We start from the raw sequence: 16,923 nt of genomic DNA on the forward strand, positions 1-16,923 counted from the left end.
ATTTTCACCTTAACAACTGCTGAAGCCTCTGTTTTCATCCTTTATACTATGGTGGGGCAGCATTTTCTGAGCTCCATGTTCATCCAACCAGGTCCATTCTGGTGGCCTTGTGTTCCCCTGCACCAGGCCTTCAATATCAGTGGAGACACCCTTGCCTTCTTCCAAGTAAACACACGTGTGGCTCAATTTCTCTTTCTATAAGGCTCAATTTTCCTTGTCAACTGGGAGGGGGGACTTCCTTCTTGAGATATTTTGGGAGCCTGCCTTCCTCAGATCAGGAGCATTCTGGTGATCGTGCATTCCTCCCAGCCTGCGCTTCAAAATGGACCAAGGCCCATTCACCTACTAACAAATAAACACACACTTGTGGGTTAGTCTCATTTTCCATAGGGCTCAATACATTTTGATTCTTAACTATCAGCTTGTCAGTTTCACATCCCACCAGGTCATGACCTGCAATTTGGGAAACACTGCTAGAGCATGAGTAATCAAAGCCATGCCTGCCTTTTAGAAAAGAATGCAGCTGATGCTCTGGTATAAATTACTTAAAGGTGTTCCAATCCACAGTCATCAAGAGGACATCCAGGTTAAAAATTGGGTCCTGCACACTCTACGCTATGAACTTAATCCTTCCAGGGGTGTACAACCAATTCCAGAACCCCTTTTGGGGTTGGCAGTCTCTCTCACTGGTGTTGCTAGGAGGGTGCGGGCCACACCGGGTGATGTGCCAGGGGGTGATGTGCCCTGGGGGGAGGACGCGCTAACATCACGGCATTAGAAGCTACCCAATCTTGCCATACACCAATGGATGTGGAATGTCCAACGGAGTGCAATGCAAAAAATGGAATCAAAATCGCTCCTTTCCTGCAAAAGTTATGGCCAAAAAACCGGAAAGAAAAAATGCATGGAGCCCTATGGAAAGTGAAAGTGAGCCCTATTGCTCATTTACTCATGAGCAGGTGTACTTGCCATAGTCCTTTGGAAAGGGCAGGCTGAGAGGAATCCAACAACACCAGAATAGTCCCGATCCAATGAATGCAATCCCCAAAAACACAGAAGGGAGAAGGAGGTCCCTCCCTTCCTCCCAGCTGCAGTCTATTGAGCTCTATGGAAAGCGAAGCAGTTTCACGGTTGCGTTTATTCACAAGTAGGCAGACATGCCTTGGTTGGTGGTTAGGCCAGGCAAAGGGGAATGTGAAGACATCAGAGTGGTCCCGATTTGATGGAGCTGGAGTGCAACAAATGCTCCAGAAGGCAGCCTCCCCCACCCCCACCCCCACCCCAAAAAAGGAGAAAAAAGAGACTTGAACTGGTAAGGGGAAAGTTTTCTATTTTGCACTTGCAAAGTCAGGTGTGTCTTTATCTTGATATGCCTGAAATTTAAACTGGGCACTGGGGAGGTCTGGGAATCTCACTGATTCTTTGGGGGGGGGGTGTTATTGCAGGCAGACTACAGAGTAAGCTCCATTGATCGCTATGTAACTTACTTCTGAGTAGACATGCATAGGATTGGGCTCACAGGCTGCAATTCTATCCACACTTTCCTGAGAGTAAGCCCCATTGACCACAATAGGACTTACTTCAGAGTAAATTCACTTGGTGGAACAGGACTGGCTCCCCCTTATTTAATTATTTCTTTTATTTTAATTTAATATTTATAATTATTTATTTTAATTTGCTTGATGATGTCACTTCTGGCCATGACATCACTTCTGGTGGGTCCTGGACAGATTACCATTCTAAAAAGTGGGTCCTGGTGCTAAAAGTTTGAGAACTGCTGCAATAAGGTGTTAGTAAGTTGACATGGGTTACAAGTTTGACCCATGAGACTCTACAAGTTTTCAAAATCACTAAAATCAGAGTTTGGAGGAATAATATCATCATGTTATATATCAATCAATGTGTAATTTCATGCAGGACGCAATGAAACAAACAACATTGAAATATCTGTGTTCTATCAAAAGGTACAGCCTAAGAACATCAGAACAGCCCCACTGGATCAGGCCATAGGTCCATCTAGTCCAGCTTCCTGTATCTCACAGCGGCCCACCAAATGCCCCAGGGAGCACACCAGATAACAAGAGACCTGCATCCTGGTGTCCTCCCTTGCATCTGGCATTCTGACAAAGCCCATTTCTAAAATCAGGAGGTTGCACATACACATCATGGGTTGTAACCCATAATGGATTTTTCCTCCAGAAACTTGTCCAATTCCCTTTTAAAGGCATCCAGGCCAGATGCCGTCACCACATCCTGCGGCAAGGAGTTCCACAGACTGACTACACACTGAGTAAAGAAATATTTTTTTTTGTCTGTCCTAACCCTCCCAACACTCAATTTTAGTGGATGTCCCCTGGTTCTGGTGTTATGTGAGAGTATAAAGAGCATCTCTCTATCCACTCTGTCCATCCCCTGCATAATTTTGTATGTCTCAATCATGTCCCCCCTCAGGCATCTCTTTTCTAGGCTGAAGAGGGCCATGAGCTGTAGCCTCACCACGCCCACCACCTGTGGTGTTGTTTTGCCCACTGCATGGGGTGACGTGCAGGCCTCCTGCACTGGATGACGCGAATCCTAGTGACGCCACTGGTCTCTCCAACTACCTTGTTGCACTCTGTCACTGCTGTCTCACCAGCAGCAGCACTCTCTGGGAGGCAGCTGGATGCCTCCCTCACCACAATGTCAGATGTGCACGCAAGAGCAGTGTTATTGCCTCATGTTCACTGTCAATAAGCCTCTGAAGTGAATTAATGGAAGTCAAGGAAAGGCTATTGTTCTGTTGTTTAAGCAGGGAGCATGTGTTTTATAAGATGAATTTGAATGTGTTACATGGATGCCATGGGTTCCTTCCAAGTCTCTATACTACCTACACTCTTCCCTCTTATTCCGACCTAAACCATTCCTGAAAACAGTCCTCATAGAGAATATCTGGATGAGTAGAATTATTACATTAACTGAAATGGAAAACTTTCTAACATTTCAAAGCCGTTCCACATTCAGCTAAAAAATCACCCTAAATGTCTAGTAGCATAAGAAAAAAGTTGTGTGGCAGGATAAAATAGAATAAATTATTAACCACATTATACTGCATCAAGAAAGTGTTCAGCATTTCATGGGTATTGTAGCAGCGCAATGCTGCTTGGGAAGCACACAAGGCTTGTTAGCCTTGTTGCTTGAGGGAATGCAGAGTGCACTGAGAAGCTGAGACTATGAACAGGGGCTGATGGAGCATGGAATCAGAGCAAATGAATGAGAAACGGCAGACAGGTTTGAATCTGGAGATGCATCAGCGAGGCTTGAAGCTGGAACAGATCTGAGTTCCTCTGCCTCTACCAAGCTTTATTTATTGAATCTCAAAACACATGAAGCAATAGAGAAGCAGCTAGTTATAACTAGCCTGGGGCTCTAGCTTAACCACAAAGCACATTCCTAGATTATGACCCTGTTGTTCAGGCACTGGGCTTCAGACACTCAGCATATTACCAAGGCCAAGAGTTTGCTCTTGCACAGACACAACAGATGCAGGCGTGCCCGCTGTCATTGTTGCCACCATACTAAGGCTAAGCCCAGCGCCTGTGCATATAATTACCACAGGTATTGATAAAGCCATGGTGTTAGACAGAGGAGGAAGAGTGGAAATCAGGTGTCTGTGGTGGTGGCCATGGTGAGGATAGGGGCAGATCTAGTGTTTGTGTTTGGGGGGGGGGGGTCTGTGAGCACTACCAACTCCAGAGCCCAGGTCAACCAGGCAGGTAAACTGGGCTCTGGTTTGAACTTGATGGCCTCTGTGGCCAAGTTTGGTGGGTGGATAGATGTGGGCTTCCTCCTGGCCTTGGAACCCAGGTCTACTGGCTGGGTAGACCTGGGCTCTCAGTGGGCTTTGGAGTCCAGGTCTACTGGCTGGGAAGACCTGGGCTCTCACTGGGCTTTGGAGCCCAGGTCTACTGGCTGGGTAGATGAGGGCTCCCATTCCAGCCAATCTCACTGGCGCCTGTTCAGTGGGTTCTCCCCTGGCATCCAATTTTGCTCCCTAGCCTGCTGGCACCCTTCCCTGCTGTCAGAAAGTTGGGGGGGCATGCACCCATGGGGCCCCCTTGGATCCACCCCTGAGGGAAAATGTTGAACACCAATGGCTGGCATTCATCAGGGAGACTGTGAATTCCACATTCCCTGTAAGGTTTCTTGATCACAGCTATACCAGAAGCCCTGGGCAGCTTAAAAAAGGTGCTGCACAATCAGGCTTGGATGGGCGGAATCCTGAATGTAGTGGCACCTATCCCTTTTCTCTCCTCAGGGCTGTGTCAGCTTTTGTTCTTTGCTCTCCCTCGCAGCTCTGGGTTAGCCTCTCTTGTAGGAATAAAGTGAGAGAAGCCAACAGGGCTTGTTGTCATCAAGGCTTTCAGGGGTAATCATGTATGGAAACAGGGTCCACTACAGAGTTTGTAACAGCTGGCTAATGGCATAGATTACAATAGATGTGGCACAGTTTAAACACAAACCCTTGTCTTGTATGATCATTGGAGAGGGGTAGGGGCAATGTAAATAATTGCACTTTCAGTGAACACTGTGGGGTACGAGGAGTTCTTTCTGTATCAGGGATCTTCACAGGGATTGGAGTGAATGGATGAAGAATGTTAATGACTCCTGCTGAATTTCTCCGTTTTGTGGGGCATTCTGCTAATTTCAGGTGGTAGAGCAACAGTGTTCCCCCGTTCTCATATGTGTGTTTTATTATTTGATGCCATGTCTCCGTAGCAGTTGCAGCAGAGCTAAAGAGGCCAACAGTCTTTCTGTTGGCCACCTACTCCTGCCTGCCTTTTTTCCCAACGTGAACTGTGATGGCATGCGCCATAGGCACTTCACCTCCTTCGCCCTACCCCCACCCCAGAGCAAAGGGCAGAGGCGGGAAAACTGCAGCCTATAATTAACTTGCTCCATGGCGCAGTGCACCCTTCACTGTTGACCTTCACCTGCCCACTCATCCACTGTACAGTATGAGATTAGCTTGTTGCCTGGAATTTCAGGGGCTGGGTAGGAATATTTTACTGTTAGCAAGATTGGCAAGGTACTAGCAGACAGGGTGATGCAGCTTTTTGTTCATTCCTGGTGTTATTCTTGTTCCTGGTCACTTTGGCAGGTACCATGCAGGCTGGGTAGGTAGAATTGTATCATCACATCCATGCTGAAATAAACAAAATCAGGAGATTGCCATGACTGCTCATACATGATTCCAATCAGGTCCGTGAGTCTGGCCGGAAGTCCCTCTGGCTGGATAAGCTAAATCCCTTTGGGGTTTTCCTGAGGGGCATTGATGCTGTCCTGCTGCCTTGACACTTCAGGGTTGATCCTGATAAGCCCACTTGGGCCTTGCCCAAGCAGGGCTTGTTATCAGGTGGCTACACCCTTTATCGCATGTGGATAAATGTTAGCTCTTCCCCAGCCTTTGTGCCCGCACGGTGGGGGGTGGGTGGGGTGGATTTGAGTTTAATCCCTGCTGTAATTTGCTATATTTCAATAAAGTTAATCCTCAATTACTGAAGATTCAATTATTGAAGATTCAATTATTCAATCTTCAATGACTGAAGATTGTTATCTCGTGTGCTTATTGGGGGGGGGGTGCACATGTATGAGTTGGAAAATGATGCTACAACATGACAAACAGTCCCCTGACTTAAAGCAATGAATCCCAATGCTCTTCCAAGGAACATGGAAGCAATAAGAAGGCAAAAAAGTAGGCAAAAAGCAGCTTCCTTTTGCAGAGATTCATCAAGAGATTTTAAAATCATAGTCTCAATCAGGCCAATCATATGACCCAAGAGTTTTATTCTCTGCTTAGCTCCAGATTCCATATCTTTAATTTCTGGTTTCACTCAACATCTGGTCTCACTGCAATCAAAGTTGGAGGGAGCTGTTGCCACTATTCAGAACATTGATTTCACTCTCCTGTAATTATCAAAGGGATAATTTATTCTTCTGCTTGCAACATCCCCCATGGAGTTCCAGTGGTCAATAACAGAGTGACGATGGAATAAATATACCCCTTATCATCTGGGGACTAGGGGCTAAGGAGGCTCCATCAGATAGATTTCTGTTACTTTACATCTTATATTTTTGGCATCATCGAGTATATCAGCAAATGGAGCTACCACAGAAGCTAGTCTGTTGTAATTGTGAAGATCCTGATGATACTGAAATAGTTGCAAATAGGAGATTCTGTGTTCAGAGATCTGGTTGGCACTCAAGATGGTGATATTCATCTTGCTCATTGTGGTGCTGTTGCCACATGCAGTTTGTGATGCCCAGATAGTTAAGTGTGGGATGTGGAATCCCCAGTTTGTTCATCACCAGTATTATCAGCCAGGAGATCTCATCATTGGAGGCATTGTCTTTCAGAACATGTTTCAGATCAGCAGAAGTACATTCAACCAAACTCCTCAGCCTCAACTCAGCAGGTCTGAATAACGATCCCCCCATCTCCTAAAATGACTTTATACCAATTAATTTCTCTGGTAAACCAATCACGTAGAAAGGTCTGGTCTGAGCTCCATTGATAATAGTCTCTGTGCTACAATTTAAACCAGATTCAAGTTCTGCAGCTCCACTCCCATCTGCTAGGTGTTTATGAAATATGGCTGTGTACTTTCCCACCCCAGCACAGCAGTATAATAATGCTTTGAACATACTAACTAGAATATCGAAGGAGGAGTAGATTGTGGGAGCGGCACAAATGGAGACTTCAAGAAATGAACTTTTCCCCCTACATAACGTGCTACTCAGAATGCATTGAAGCTTTGAAATATTTCAAGTATTTTGGTGAATTATTTGGGGTTGACTAGGGGGAGCAAACTTTGTCTTCATTGATTCAGTGTGCAACTGGCTCTAAAAATGGAACTATTCCTTTCCCCTTGAAAAAAAAAATAAGAAAGAAAATTTGATGTATTTCAAAACCAAACAAAATCACCGGCTGTTGTTCCATGAATGACGTCATTTGGCATTCAGTGGCATTCCCCTGCCAACTCTCTCACTCATGTTTCTGTATTAAACTAATGCGGAAAAAGTCTCTGTTTGTGTGTGTGTGTGTGTGTGTGTGTGCGCGTGTGATGAGTGAGTGACTGAGTGCATGAGAGATATCATTCCAAACATTGGTAAGGCTAGGAGGGGGAGTGAACATCAGGGAAACAAGAATCCCTTTTATTCATTTGCATTTCTCAGGACTGGGACTATGTAGATGCTATTCTAAATACATCTCTAAATATTGAGCTCAGGTGTCACATATACTTTATTTTTTATGTTGTCATGGCCTGTATGTTGATATAGTTTAGTAGTCCTAGTCCTGTGTAACCCATCCTGATTTACAGATTGCCTTAAAAAACATAGTACCTGAAAATATCTTAAATAACAATAAAAATAATAGTATGAGATTCATCATATAGTGGCAATAATTTCAGAAAGTGCAGAATATCCTGATGATTCCAAATGCAAATCTCTTTGTAGTATGTTTGTTCAGGACTACCAGCAGGTCCTGGCTTTGGAATTTGCTGTAAAGGAGATCAATGAAAATCTGCAGTTGTTGCCCAATCTGACCCTGGGATTCAGCATCTATGACAGTTATGTGGAGGCAAGATGGACCTATCATGCCATATTGCAACTTATTTCCCCAAAGGACAGGTTTGTTCCCAACTACAAGTGTGACATCCAGGGCAATCTAATGGCCGTCATTGAAGAACTGACCTCTGACGTCTCCCATCAAGTACCAGAAGTTTTGGGCCGCTTCAAGATTCCACAGGTTGGATGTATTTGCATTAGCATTTTGCTTTGTGATTCTTTGCTTGTACCCTGTGCCAACGGAAACCATCTCTGGCACCTCCTCAGTGCTGATTAACACAATTCCCTCCAGTAAAACTGAGAAAGATCAAGAAGATAAGAGAGAATCTGAAGGCACTGGCAAGAAACTAATAGTTCGCTGCTCCATCAAGTTTTTCATTGCTCACATTAGTTTCTAATGCTGTTGTTGTTGTCCAAAATGTTACTAGCTAAAGACTGCTTGTGTGGCTACAGTTTGTGTGGCTACAGCCATGTAGGTCTATGAGTTTCATTCCTCCAAAATAATTGAGTAAGAGCAAGAACTGCAATAAGGGAAGCTGCTTTTCCCCTTTACCAAAGCACCTTCCTCCCCTGTCATTGTGTCCAAACTATTCCATCATTAGATGAGAACTCACAGATCACAAAATGCAGCAAAAAAGCTACTCCTGTTCCTTCAGAGCTCGTCTAATCACAGTTGAAACCAGGGTTACTAATATTTTCACAGCAATACTCAAAAGCAAAATTTCAGAGCCAATAGGTACGGTCACATGAACAGGTCATTAATGCTATACAGACTGGACTCTTAATTTTGGTGCAGTGAGAGCAAAGTCTGTCTCCCAAAAAATATTGTCCATAAAGTATGAGATGACATCTATGACATATAATCTGATGGTAAAGGTGGAGGAACAGAAAGAAGGAAATGTTTGATGCAGGGTTTAGAAACACCTAAATATGGTAGAATCTCCAGAAATTCTCTGCTTCTGTATTAGGACAATCAGTATACTATGTATGATAGTATGCAGGGACAAGAACTACCATATTCAAAATTGAACTGCTGTCTCCTTCCCTTTTAGTAATTGCCTCCTTCATACACATAAACCTTTATATATGTCATTTTGAAACACCTTTCTGTTTATATCTTCCATCTACTTTAAGATGCTATATGGCTCTGCTGCAATTTCAATCAATATGAATCAAGCAATTTCTGTCTATCAGGGGGAACCAAATGGAGTCCACCAGTACAGGGGGATACTCCAGTTACTTCTGCATTTCAAATGGACCTGGATTGGATTCATTGCTACAGATGACATGAATCTTCAAGGGTTCTTTGATGTCCTATTCCAGGAATTTTCAAAGTATGGCATCTGTTTTGCCTTCCTGGAATCATTCAGCAGTTTAGAAATTGAAAAATCTGCAATGAACTTTTATGATAAAATAATGAATTACAATGTCAATGTATTGGTTTTCTATGGAGACATTCGTTCCATGCCATGGTTGAGATGGCTATTAAATACAGGAAGAATAGGCAAAAATCAGAAGCCAAGAGGTAAGGTCTGGATTCTGACGGCACAGATGGAGTTAAGATATTCTACCAGCCACGACGATTGGAATATTCAAGACTTCCATGGTTCTTTATCATTTGCAACCCATTCCAATGAACTTCAAGGATTCCAAGGTTTTCTTCGAAGCAGAATTGTTCCCAGCAGTAAAGAAAATGGTTTTCTTAAGGATTTCTGGGAAAATGCTTTTCACTGCACATTCTCCAGTTCAGGTCATACAGGAAGGGCTGCCTGTACTGGAGAGGAGTGGTTGGTAAGCCTTCCAGAGTATATCTACCCAAGGAGGATAACAGGCCAAAGCTACACCATGTACAATGCTGTCTATGCTGTGGCCCATGCCCTCCATGCCATGTATGTTTCCAAATCCAAAAACAGGGCAAAGATGGAGGAACAGAGAATGAAAATTCAGAATCAGCAGCCATGGCAGGTAACATCTAAGCTGGTGAAATGGGGGTGGGGGGGTGGGTGAAATAGCAGGAAGTGAATAAAAACTGCTGTATTTGTATTAAAACAGCCTCACAAGTACATAAAATGCATGACTGACAGAGAATGAAATGAATATGATGACATGGTCCTATGGATAAGGAGGAGGAAGCACCAGCACAGCATCGGAACATTACCCAACAGGAATCCATAATGAAAGGGAGGCTTCCTGTTTCCTTTTCAGTCCTCAGTAAGCCATGGGATCTCCTGGGTGACACAGCTCAACTTGAGAGCTGTCTGTAGCACCTGTTCCCAGTTCCCTCGTCCATCTTAGATTCCTCCTTTCTGCACTGGTTCTGGGATTCAGCCTCCTGTTTCCTGCTGTACTCCCTCTTCTCCAGACTGAATCTTTAGCCACCGGCAATGTCTTTGGTTCCCATCTTGACCCCGAGTCCATATACTGAGTTCCAGGCATTCTTTGGTTAGCAGCTGGTAGTAACACTTTATTGTTATTATTAAAATATATTTATATACTGCTTTTCAACAAAACAAGTTCACAAAGAAAGTGGTTTACAAGAAAAATCAGCTAATCAGCTGTATTCGGGATTGAAATAAAATTATATCTATCAAGGATACATTTTCTGTCTCATAGGAAAGATTCAAATTTGTGTGAATTTGTGGGTTGGGTCCTTATTAGAAGCCAAGGGTATGACAGCAAGATGCAGGGTCTTCTCGGTTGTGGTACCCATTCTCTGGAATCAGCTACCAGTAGACAGACCCCTCTTTACATGGTTTCTATTTCAAGGGTCCCAAACTGTGAGTGTGATGCCCTGGGGCATTATGATCATTCCCCTGCGAGCTGGCAACAATACCATGCAGGACCCTGGAAATGGCTGGTAAGGTGTCCTGCTTGGCATGCAGAAGTCCTGCACATGGTGTTCATGCACTTGGAAAGCTCGCCTGCCCTGAGCCTCTTACCAGCCATTTCCAGCATTCCGCGACGTCTCTGAACCTGGAAGTAACTGGCGGTGTCAATGATGGGACATCACACCCTGCTGTAGAATGAGGAGCTCTGAACTACAGGCATGCCCCGTATCCATGGGGGTTCCATTCCAGAACCCCCCAAGGTTAAGTAAAATCGCAGATGATATGGGTGAATGCCTCCCCTCACCTTCGCAGGGTCCTTTGAGATCAGCAAAGGCCGTGGACATCTGCAGCCTCCACTGGGATCAAACTGAGTCTGAAGGTTAAAAAATTTTTTAATGCCTTATAAGGCCTAGTATAAGGCTCCCTTTGCTTCTGAAGGGGGACACATGGGAGGTGTGCATGTGGTGGGGGCTGCAGACCTGATCCATGGATATGAGAATCTGCATATATGGTATCTGTGAATATGGCCCTGCCATATTTGTTTCGGTTGACTTTCAACTGGGGAGGAACTACTAGCGACCCTTTTTACCTGCTGTTTCTGCTTTACATTTAGAGCTGTTTTACATCTTAATCTGCTCAGTATTGATTTATAATTGTTTTAATTGAACTTTAATATATTATTTAGAGGTTTTGTCTCTTGTTTGTTTTTTTCTTGTTGTACACTGCTTTGGGTATTAGAAAAAAGTTGTATATAATTTTTTAAAGTAAATAAATTAATTAATTAATATAAAAAGTTCTTTCATCATTTTGTTCAAAAGTTTCTTTCCCTTTTTAATGCAGCTCCACCACTTCTTGAAAAAGGTGTCCTTTAACAACAGTGGTGGTGATTGGATTTCCTTTGACCAGAATGGGGAATTAATTGCTGAATTTGACATTATAAACAGGGTCATATTTCCAAATGGAACTATTGTTAAAGTCAGAGTGGGAAGGCTGGATCCCCGGGCTCCTCCATTGGAAGCCATCTCCATTAATGAGGATGCCATTGTATGGCACACCTTTTTCAACCAGGTAGGATAGAGGTTCCCAAAATGTGGATCAGGACCCATCAGTGGGTCATGACCTAATTCTTGGCGGGTTGTGAAACTGACAAGCTGATAGCAGACCAGGAAAATGTATTGAGCCCTATGGAAACTGAAACAGATCAGCAGGTGCACGTTTACTCATAAGAGGTGGCCATGCCTTGGTCCACTTTGAAGGGCAGGTCAAGGGGAATGCAATGCCACAAGAATGGACCCGATCTGATGAACACAGGGCCTCCAAAAACACTTAAGAAAGAAGTACCCCCATAAGATGACAAGGAAAATGTATGCAGCCCTATGTAAAGTGAAACTGTAAGTAAGTGAACATGCCTTGGCTATTATCGAAGGTCATGTGAAGGGGAATGCAAGGCCACAAGGCGACTTGTGCCTGAGATGGCACAAGTCCGAGGAGTGCGGAGCGGCTTGAAGCTGCTCCGCACTGCTCAGGAACAGGAGTTGGAATCTGGCATATCTGCCGGGTCCCAACTCCGCCTCCCGCTCCCTGCCTGCCTGCCCCTGGAACCACCCTCTGTCCTCCCCCACAGAATGCCTCCCTCCCACTGTTCTGCTAGGACACCTCCTTTCCCCACCTCCAATTTCCCGTAAACTGTACCTCAACCAGCAGCATCTGCCTGGAAATCCAGGCACAGTGACTGCTTGGGCGACAGAATCTGGAAGTGGCAGGCCGTAGTGCAGTCCAGGGGACATAGACAGCAGGAAATGGAAGATCCCCCCTGCAGAACAGTAAGAGCTGTTCTTGTGGGATAGGGTGGGTATTAAACAGGGTGACTGAGTCTAGCTGGAGAGCCCTGTTCTAAAGCTTGACATCCTTCTCTTTCATTGGTGGATTAGACACGGCCCCTTTCTGTGTGTAACGACAACTGCCATCCTGGATATAATAAGAAAAAGAAGGAAGGGGAGCCATTCTGTTGTTATGACTGCATCCCATGTCCAGAAGGGAAGGTATCGGACAAGGAAGGTGAGTGTTGTGGGGAACAGAGTCATTGAAAGGATTGGTTGTAAGCCAGAAGAACTGGAATGAATGATCTATGAATAGATTGAGATTCTTGGGTCGTTTCTCTAATCTAACCAATTGTCATTATTTGAAATGTGTTTTTGGAATTTGTAGGTCTTGTGTGCATGTGATGACCCAATGCTTTCTTCGGTTGGCAGTGTGCAGAGATGTGTATTATATTTTTTATATTTTACATATTATTTGTATATTTCATTTTGATTTTACATTTTAAGTTATGATTTATTTATGTTATACACAGCTTTGAGCTTTGTAAAAGAGAGAAGCAAACCTTTTAAATAAATAAATATGTATCTACAGGTGCAACCTATTTATCCATGGATTTTTTAATCTGAGGATTTATTTCATTGCTAATCAGGTGGGGGGAATTTGCCCTGTGCTGGTGTCTCCTTCTGTTTCAAGGCAGCCCAAAACACTGCAAAAAGACTCCGCCTCGCACAGGCAGGGAAATAGCCCTGGAGCCATGGAAGAGGTTCCCCTTTCGAAGGAACAGTAGGACTCCTGGAGCCCCTGAGCCAGCAAAGAGGCTGAAGGGGGAAGGGGGGGCAGAAAACCTCTGTAACCAGAACGTGTGCAGCAAGATGGAGTGCTCTCGCTCTCTCTTACACATACACACAGGGGCAGAGGTGGTAGTAACAGAGTGGATTGCTTTAAAAAACCCAGGGAGTATTTGCCCAATCCCCACTTCAGACTGAAATGGTGCAGGCTCTCCATGTTCCAGACTATGGAAACAAAACAGCCCAGCAAGCAAGTCTTCCCAGCAAGCAAAGCATGAGATTTAGGCTACAATCGGATCCACACCTTCCTGGGAGTAAGCCCCATTGACTAGAATGGGACTTACATCTGAGTAGGTAGGCATAGGACTGGGCTCTGAGGCTACATTCTCCACACTTTCCTGGGAGTAAGCCCTATTGACTACAATGGGGCTTACTTCTGAGTAGAAATGCATAGGACTGGACTCTTAAAAGCTCAGCATCCCAGCTGTGAAAGAAACAGGGCTAGCTGGCAACCGGGAGGGCTGAGTACGGAGCAGAGGAGGGGGAGGTAAAGCAGTAGTGGGGGAGGTGATTAAGAACCATTGCCTTAGTTTCCTTCCATCTCCAATTGTCAGGCTGTAGCGCTGACAGGCCTCCCCACCAACCCCAGAGCCTTGTGTAGGCCGTGCTCAGCTACACATGGCTCCCTGTCAAAGTCAGCAAGAAAGCTGGATTCAACCTCCACAGGCCAGCACACGTTCCTGCTGTGGCCCAGCCAACTCTGGAGGAGGCTCATATGTGCTTAATGGCATGTTTGCTCCCTTCTGGGCTGGAGCAAGGGACTTGTGCGGGCCCAAGGACATCTTAGGATTGCACCCTTATTGTTCCTGGTGGCAGGGGATAGGATTGGGATGTGCAGACACCCACCAAAATATATGCTGAGATGGTTCCACCCATGTCTACAATTTCTTCCTTTAGATGTTTGAAAGTTTCACAAAGCCTTCTGAGCCTGCAAGGGGTGTGCCTGCACCCTCAAACTCATGATGGTCTGGGAACCAGGCTGTGAGGGACAAGTAATCCACACCATCATGCCTGCACCGGCACTGATTGCACCGGCACCGGCAATCAAGAGGAGAGTTCTTCTAACTCACTGGCTCAGTACTTGGAACACTGAGAGTTGATTGAATATGAGCAAGTTAAAATGTGGGCACATTTTTTCAGATGCCCTCTGTGTGTGTATACACAAGCACACACGCATTGGCTACTTATAGTACGGGGGGCCATATCTGTGGATCCTATATCCATGATTTCATTTATCTGTGGAAAGGTTCGACAAGCCACCCCCACTTGCACCCCCTCTGGAGGTGAGGGAAACTCTGCTCCCCTCACCTCTGGAGGGTTTTCTGATCCTGGCAAATGTTTCACACATCTGCCTGTGGCCTCTTCTGGGTTCAGACTGACTCTTATAGGCAAAAAAGATCTCTTTGTTTTTTTTGAAAAACCAGAAGTTTTTAGTGCCTTATTTAATGCCAGAAGCAATGGGCAGATATGCACAAGCTCTGCTGGGCACAGAAGACCCTCAGGAGGCAAGGGGAGCAGAGCTCTCTTCACATCCAGAGGGTGGGGGGTGTTCCCTTGTATCTGCAGTTTTGCTTATCCATAATGGGTCCAGGAAAGGAACCCCCATGGATAGAGGGGCACACCTGTATTTATAGTTATTTTTTATCTACAAAGCCCTAAGATGCTTTAGATATGTTAAAAGTGATCGGAAATATGTTCTTCAAGGGATAAAGCACTGCTGAAATATCTCAAAGACATGTATATTCTTCACCCATCTGTCATTTGCTCTTCAGATTGCACTGGATTGCTTATAATTATTTCAATTTTTGCTATCAGCAACTTTAGCCCTTTATGGAGATTGTTGCTCCTCCCCTTCCTAGACTGCTGGAGCATCCCCTGGTTCTGGCTATATGCTTGTCACATGAAGCAGGAAAGAATGTTTCCTGCACCCGGCTGGGTACTTTGCTGCAGCTTGCCATCATCCTTATCAGAGTTCCTCATGTCCCCTGGGCAAGGAGGGCATCAGCCAGGTCTTTTGAGGCAAAAAGTCCCATAAGGTGGAAGTTATCATATCAGAACAAGCCAAGCTTCTGATGGCAATGTTAAAGACAAGAGAGTCTCCTCTGACAAAAACAGGGGGTGGGGGATTTATAGGGAGAAGAGTGGTCCTGGCCGCAAACCATGAGAGCTGCAGAACAATCCCCTGCACCTTGAATCATGCTCAGAGACAAACTGGAAACCAAAACAGTTGACCTGAAGAAAAAAAAAAAAAAAACCTATCCTATGCCAGGAACTCACACTTGCACCAACTGACATTTCTAAAGGGTCTACTGGAATGGCAGCATCTAGAACAACTTGCATTAACCTAAACCAAAGGTCTCCAAACTTTTCAGTATAGAGGGCCACATCATACATTTACACATTTTCACGAGCCAAAAAATAATAATAAAATCAGTTTTATAAACAAATGTACAAAATTTAACTGAATGAATAACTTTCACTTGAATCTTTTTTGTAATCATCGTGATATGATTCAGAATAAAAGAGGAATGTGAAAATTACAAAGAAACAATGCCGTGTTTAAACTGAGAAATGAGTAATTATGAGTGAAAATGCCAAAAATTAGACACTCCCATCCTATTCTAACACTAAAAATTCTTTAATACAATACAATGGGGCAGGTGGTGTTTATTTGTTCCAATGGTCTTCTTTTTCAGACATGGCTGACTGTTTCACATGCCCCAGAGATCAATATTCAAACAAGGACCAGACTTCCTGCATTCCCAAAGTTGTCGTCTTCCTGTCTTATGAAGAACCTGTGGGTATCGCTTTAGCCATCTGTGCTCTTTCACTGCAGTTGGTCACAGCTCTGGTGCTAATGTTGTTTGTGAAGCATCACAACAGTCCCATAGTCAAAATCAACAATCGGAACCTCACCTATACACTTTTAATTTCTCTCTTACTTTACTGCTTTTGTCCTTTGCTACAGATTGGTCCACCTGAGAAGGTGATCTGTATCCTCCGCCAAACTGTCTTTAGCATCACCTTCACAATGATTATGTCTGCTGTGTTGGCCAAAACAATCACAGTGGTGCTCGCTTTCACAGCCACACAGCCAGGGTCTACTCTGAAGAACTGGGTGGAGAAAAAATTGACCAACTCCATTATTCTTCCTTGCATTATGATTGAGGTAGTCATTTGTATTGTATGGTTGGCAATCGCTCCCCCAGTCCCATATGCTGACATGGATTCAAGTCTTGGAGAAATCATTTTGGAATGTAAGGAGTCATCATCAATCATGATATTCATCGAACTGTCCTACTACTGGTTTCTAACCTTTGTCAGCTTCATTGTAGCTTTCTTAGCTCGGAAGTTGCCATGTGCTTTTAATGAAGCCAAATTGATCAGTTTCTGCATGGCCGTGTTTTGTTGTGTTTGGTTGATCTACATGCTGACCTTGTTGAACACCAATGGAAAACTCACAATAGTCATGGATATCTTCTCTGAATTATCTTCCTGTGTTGCATTGCTGGTCTTTCTGTTTTTCCCCAAATGCTTCATTATTTTGTGGAGGCCACAGCTGAACAGCTGGGAACAATTAAGAATGTGGAAACGCTGAAGAAGTGAAGAAGTGTCCCTCTCAGCAGCTGCCTTCTGCTCCCACAACTACTTGAACCTTTTGCAGTTTTAAGTGCACCCCAATGTTTTATATATCTGTTTATTTGAAAGCATTTATATCCTCCCTTTCCAAGCCCAGACAGGCTGATTTACACAGCTTACTAATACAAATAGTAAAATATAAGAAAAATGTTGAAATCAGCAATAATCAAAACACATGATCA

At 44.3% G+C, this 16,923-nt stretch overlaps 1 protein-coding gene across 1 annotated transcript; it reads left to right on the forward strand.

Moving 5' to 3' along the window:
• Positions 1-6,243: 6,243 nt before the first annotated feature.
• LOC136652438 (vomeronasal type-2 receptor 26-like) lies at positions 6,244-16,700 on the forward strand. The gene is made up of 6 exons (XM_066629378.1): positions 6,244-6,452; positions 7,495-7,786; positions 8,740-9,570; positions 11,274-11,501; positions 12,365-12,491; positions 15,799-16,700. The coding sequence occupies exons 1-6, from the start codon at positions 6,244-6,246 to the stop codon at positions 16,698-16,700; spliced, it is 2,589 nt and encodes an 862-aa protein (XP_066485475.1).
• Positions 16,701-16,923: the final 223 nt, after the last annotated feature.

Source organism: Tiliqua scincoides, chromosome 5, assembly GCF_035046505.1.
Source record: "Tiliqua scincoides isolate rTilSci1 chromosome 5, rTilSci1.hap2, whole genome shotgun sequence".
NCBI lineage: Eukaryota > Metazoa > Chordata > Lepidosauria > Squamata > Scincidae > Tiliqua > Tiliqua scincoides.

Excerpts from the sequence above, each read along its gene's own strand:
- LOC136652438 (XM_066629378.1), top strand. The coding sequence starts at position 6,244 with ATGGTGATATTCATCTTGCTCATTGTGGTGCTGTTGCCACATGCAGTT. Across the intron at positions 6,453-7,494 it reads CCTCAGCCTCAACTCAGCAG|TATGTTTGTTCAGGACTACC; the intron begins GTCTGAATAACG and ends ATCTCTTTGTAG. Across the intron at positions 11,502-12,364 it reads GGCACACCTTTTTCAACCAG|ACACGGCCCCTTTCTGTGTG; the intron begins GTAGGATAGAGG and ends TTGGTGGATTAG.